Source organism: Charadrius vociferus, unplaced genomic scaffold (genome assembly GCF_000708025.1).
Source record: "Charadrius vociferus isolate BGI_N301 unplaced genomic scaffold, ASM70802v2 scaffold332, whole genome shotgun sequence".
Classification (NCBI taxonomy): domain Eukaryota; kingdom Metazoa; phylum Chordata; class Aves; order Charadriiformes; family Charadriidae; genus Charadrius; species Charadrius vociferus.
Genome location: NW_009647418.1, coordinates 1994029 through 1999905, shown reverse-complemented (window position 1 = coordinate 1999905; position 5877 = coordinate 1994029). Strand labels below are relative to the sequence as shown.

The window sequence follows — 5877 nt, the reverse complement described above, 5'->3', positions numbered from 1 at the left end:
GCTATTTGCTGAGGTGTTGGGGAGAGCTGAGGATGGCAATTGTTTCAGTTGCTGCAGTGAAATCTACCTGTACTGGCAAGTCAGAACCTTATGTCTTGAACTTCATTCTACCTCAGGAAAAATGTTGCCCACAAAATGGTTGTTTCAACTCTTTAGAAAACACCCGCTCTCTGGATTATAAGTAATAAGTCTATGGATTTATATCCATAAGTCTAATGGGACCTGACAAGATGCATCCCTGAGTCCTGAGGGAACTGGCTGATGTAGTTGCCAAGCCACTCTCCAAAATATTTGAAAAGTCGTGGCAGTCAGATGAAGTTCCCGATGACTGGAAAAAGGGAAACATTGCCCCCATGTTTAGAAAGGGTAGAAAGGAGGACCCTGGGAACTACTGGCCTGTCAGTCTCACCTCTATGCCTGGGAAGATCATGGAACAGATCCTCCTAGAAGCTATGCTAAGGCACATGGAGGACAGGGAGGTGATTCGAGACAGCCAGCATGGCTTCACCAAGGGCAAGTCCTGGCTGACCAACATAGTGGCCTTCTGTGACAGAGTGATTACATCAGTGGACAAGTGAAGAGCTACGGATGTCGTCTATCTGGACTTCTGTAAGGCCTTTGACACAACACCCTTCTCTCTAAATTGGAGAGGTATGGATGAGGTTCAGTGCATGAGGAATTGGTTGGGTGGTTGCATCCAGAAGGTAGTGGTCAACAGCTCAATGTCCAGATGGAGATCACTTACAAGTAGTGTCTCTCTGGAGTCCATACTGGGACCAGTACTGTTCAGTATCTTCATCAATGACATAGACAGTGGGATCAAGTACACCCTCAACAAGTTTGCGGACAACACCAAGCTGAGTGGTGCAGTTGACACACCTGAGGGATGGGATGCCATCCAGAGGGACGTGGACAAGCTCCAGAAGTGGGCTCATGTGAACCTCATGACATTCAACAAGGCCAAGTGCAGGGTCCTGCACTGGGGTTGGGACAGTCTGCAGTATCAATTCAGGCTGGGGGATGAAGGGATTGAGAGCAGCTCTGCAGAGAAGGACTTGAGGGCACTGGTGGAGGAAAAGCTGGACATGAGCCGACAATGCGTGCTTGCAGCCCAGAAAGCCAACTGTATCCTGGGCTGCATCAAAAGAAGCGTGACCAGCAGGGTGACAGAGGGGGTGCACCTGTACTCCGCTCTGGTGAGATCCCACCTGGATTACTGCATCCAGCTCCAGGACCCACAGCACAGGAAAGACATGGACATTTTGGAGCGGGTCCAGAGGAGGCCACAAAAATGATCAGAGGGCAGGAGCACCTCTCCTATGAGGACAGGCTGAGAGAGTTGGGGTTGTTCAGCCTGGAGAAGAGAAGGCTCCGGGGACACCTTATAGCAGCCTTCCGGTATTTAAAGGGGACTTATGCCCCATCCCTGGAAACATACAAGGTCAAGTTGGATGGGGCTCTGAGCAACCTGATCTAGTTGAAGATGTCCCTGCTCATTTTAGGGTGGTTGGACTAGATGGCCTTTAAAGGTCACTTCCAACCCAAACTATTCTATGATTATAAATCTTTTCACTTATTCTAAGTTGGCTGTAAGTCCTAAACAAGTGAGGGAACCCTAAAGGCAGGTAAACCAAGTAAAATCAGTGTCTCCTATTCTACGAGACTATCGTGATATTCTCTTAGAAAATCTCCATATAGTGGACTGATATAATTCAGGCAAAAAAAATCTTGATTTGCTGCTTTACAAACAGTTATTCTGAATAGATCAACAGTTGCACTTATTTTGTGCATAATGGTGTGAAATAAGCATTGGTGAATGGACTATTCCATTTATATTAGAAAATGAAGGTGGCTTTACGAATGTTTTTTGCGAAGTGCAAACTAAAAAGAAAAAAAAAAAAGATAGACCAGAAAACGAAGCTAGACTTTACTTTCAGAGATACTTCTCAGCCAAACAAAAAGTTTTTCAGGCTTTTCTTTCACTCCTACCCCCACCTCTTATCATGTCTTCAGTATCACTATGTATTCAGAGGTTTTCTACTCAGTTAGAAAAAAAAACACACCAAACCCCCAAAACCCAGATAGATCTACATTAATCTATACGAAAAAAGCCAGAATATCCAGTCAAAATATTTTGATAAAGTATTGCTTTTTATAACAAAAGCAAGTACTGAATTTGAAGTATCAAACTTGCCTTCGTGCTTCTGAAATTCCTCTTCTGTGAAATTAATGTCTTTGTGAGACAAGTTTGTCATCAGTTGTTTATTCTCCTCCTGCAGCTGTGCAATTTGGGTAAGAAGGTCCTGTGCTTCCCCTCTCCAGACATCCTCCACCAGTTCTAATTCCTAAAGGGTAGACCGGGACAACACATTTATATTTTTAAACATGTTAAGAGTCTTTGACTGGACTATTTACAGATCAAACTAGTAACAATCCTACCATGATTCTTATGGAAAACAATTAAATGAGACTATTTTGAATTTCTTAGAAGACATCTGCTTTTCTAATGCCAGCATCAAGGAACCAAGTATAAAAGTTTCCCTAGGCTATATGCTAAATGTAAATATGTGAGGAGATAATTCCTGATGCAAACATTTTTGACATCCAAGTTACCCAAAGGATGGCTCCTTATGCCCTGTTTTGCTGTGAGGACCAGGTTAAGCAGACTGTTGTGTTAGGCAAGATAACCAAACATGAGCAAGAATTACCTCCTGCATCCCAGGAAGCAGCCGCAACAGCTGTTATAAATGCCCCAGAAACATCACACAGCGTGGGCCAGGGGAGTCAGTGTTAGGCATGCTCATTTTGAAAGAGTAGCATCTCTAGTCTAAATTTCTGTTATGAAACACAAGTGTAAAATAATGAGTGCACAATACTGTGCAGCAAACCCAGAGCTCCTAGTCCACATGGTAAACGCAAGACAAAACTGTGCTGCTTCTTATGTAAATTGTTCTATATGGAATGTCTTGAGTGGCATCTATGTTAGCCGCATCCAGACCAGCCAAAACAACAACTCCCATTTGTCAGGACAGTGTGTGTCAAGAGCAGCTGTCACCAATCCCCATAAAGGTCAAATTAGGACAAAAAGTATAAGGTCCTCAAGGAAAAACAGTTGTATTTAGGGCTTTACTTGTTCCAAAAAGCCTTTGCCATAAATCATATTTCTGCAGTGGGGGCATTCTCTGCTCCATTTTCATGTATGTGCTTCAAACAAAAAAAGCTGCATGTAAATCACTAGAGCCAGGCTGAGTCACTTGCTGACTTTTACATTCATCCAGCATGCCCCTTTCCTACCTAACAACAAAACACATTCAGACAACAACCCTGCCAAGCACAGCTCTAGGCTAAAATAAGCTCTGCTGAGAGATTAAAGGATAGCTTTCTGCTTTGAATGTATGCTCTGATAATGGGAAATCATGTTCCTATTGACTTTTGGGTCTAAATGCCATTTTATTCCAGCATTTATTACTGCATTGCTGCCATTTTATAATGCTTCCTAAAAGCTTTGCAGAAAACACTACATGATAAATAGATTAAAAGTAACATATAGGCATTGTAAGCTATGCAGACCTAATTATTAAGTAAAGAAAATTTCATGAATCACTTCTATTTTACTTGAAACTCTTTATCTTAAGAGAAAAGCAAATCTGTAATGAAACTTTATATTGCCAAATATGTAGACTATCTACAGTGATGCTGCATATTACAACTCTGTAGCTAGAATAATGTGCTGACCTAGTTTAGACAATAAACCAGCACATTCATCAGTTATAAGCACACTGATAAAAACAAAATAGAACACACACAAAACCCCAAACTATGTAAACTTCTATCATTTATGTGTGGCTGCTCTGTAAACACACAACTATATTAAGGTTCGTGTAGGCAAACTTTCTTTATTGCTATTGAAGAGCCCAATGAATTGTAGCAGAAATTAAATTCTGAACCCTTATTAGTAGAAGCATCAGACGTGCCAGCCAGCTCAGGAAACTCCAGACAGTGCTAAGCCAGGTTTATAGGCAAAACAGATTCACATCTAAAGATTTTAAGGTCTAAAATCTCATAGATGGACACTTGCAATGACCACTAAAAGCTTGTCTGGATTGTTTTTTGGAGGCTTCTGGGTCACAACTATTTCTTGGTCTCTGGCTTTTTCTGCTTACCAGTACCTGTCCTGTGAAAGAGTTAAGTCTTCAAACCCTCACATTGGAACACAGACGGATGCGACATGACTGTTCTAACGGGAATTGGTGCACCAGGAATCAACTTGAAAAAATATGTATGTATATTGTATTTTATTTTCCCTATTAAAGTATATTTCCACCAAAATCTTGTCTGGATTGTCTGAACACTCTGTGAGCCAATTCATGACTATCAGAGAAGCTGGCAGAGTAGAGATGATTAACTGGCGGCGGGGGATCTGTTGACATCTGGCAAGTACAGTGTTATGCAGGTGACATGTTTAGGAAACTTTTTAACACATATATGAACTCCAAAAGCATCTACATGGAACATCAACTTGTACAATGATACTGGGTGTTACTACCAGGCCCAGTTCAGTATCCCCTTCACCAGGCAGCACTCTCTAAATATCTGAGAAAAAGCATTACTGTGGACTGGCAATACAGTGGTCTCTGTGCAATAATGGGGAGTTCTGACTTATGGCAGCTCTTCCCAGAGGTGACATGCCCTCAAACAATACTCTGTCAGCTAGGGCTCAGGAAGAGCTAATTCCATTCTAGCAGATGGCCCAGACACAGAATGGGACCAGCGCAACACACCACCCACTTGCCTCAAAGTTTGATCTGTTAGAAGAGCAAAGGCACAGGTTTGGTACGTGTATTTCTACCTACTCTCTAGACCTTACTTCATGCTCTGGATTTTTACCAGGGCTTTATACGTTAAAGATCTTCTACCATACTTTTCAGAGACACTGCCCTGAGACTTCCTCTGAAAAATGTTGCAGGAATTATCCTGAATTTTTTATTTGCTAAACAAATGTCCCCTAGCTCACTCTTTTTAAAACATAAAAGTCAAATTTATTTAAATTAAAGCCAACTCTTGAAGTTTGAGGTCTCTCTTCCAGAAATCCCCTGTCTCCTCTTCATTCTGGATCTGTGTGTGCAAGCAAGCATGGTGTGAGGCAGCAGGGATGATTTAGCACAGTCACTGACTAGAAGAACTATTTATTTAAATCCATTATCTGGATGGTTTAAAGAGTAGATCTGCCACTTCCACTGCAGTAAGTGGAGCAGCTCATGCTGTCCTGCCACACGAGGGTAACAGGATATGGGAAATGATCTCTACCTTGGGCTTTCACAGGCGTGGGGTCAGGGAACACTATGACCACCCCAGATCAAGCCAAGGGATAACAGCTCACCATCAGAGGATGGAGCAGGGGTCTGGGAGAGTGCTCTTCCCTACTCTTCAGCTCTAACACTGCCCTGAAATCACTTGGTCCTCCATCTCTCTCCTTGCCTACCCGATGAGTGCGCCAGGAAGACGAGACAGCTAAATCACTCACAGCTCTGGAGAGAGAAGTGTATTACTGTCAGTGACCTTTCCTGGCCTAGCAGGAAGCTGCACTATCTTGTCAGGAGAGGGGATGGAGCAGGAGTCCCAATCGGGTAGACACAAGGGAAAGGAAACGCAGTGACCGGGGAAGGGGTGGAGAAAGGAAAGGAGGAAGGAAACTTCCAGGAGGGAAGGAAAAAAACAACAACACACCCAAACCCTCAGCGACGCTAAAGCAGCATCCACGCAGAGCCCGTGAGCCTGCCCGGACGTACCGCCACGGGTGTCCCGCCCGCTGCCCCCCGGCCCCGCACCACAGCCTCCCTCTTTGTTTTCCCCAGCGGCTGCGGGGGGCGAGGGGGG

At 43.5% G+C, this 5877-nt stretch overlaps 1 protein-coding gene across 1 annotated transcript in view; it reads right to left on the bottom strand.

Annotated features, from left to right (window-relative positions):
• Positions 1–2717, bottom strand: part of RILPL1 (Rab interacting lysosomal protein-like 1) — a 20351-nt gene extending 17634 nt beyond the window's left edge. Inside the window, exons 1-2 of the mRNA XM_009880336.1 lie at positions 2709–2717; positions 2195–2345 (exon numbers count right to left, since the gene is read on the bottom strand). Of these exons, the coding sequence (XP_009878638.1) occupies positions 2195–2345; positions 2709–2717 (160 nt within the window). The remainder of the gene's footprint in view (positions 1–2194; positions 2346–2708) is intronic.
• Positions 2718–5877: the final 3160 nt, after the last annotated feature.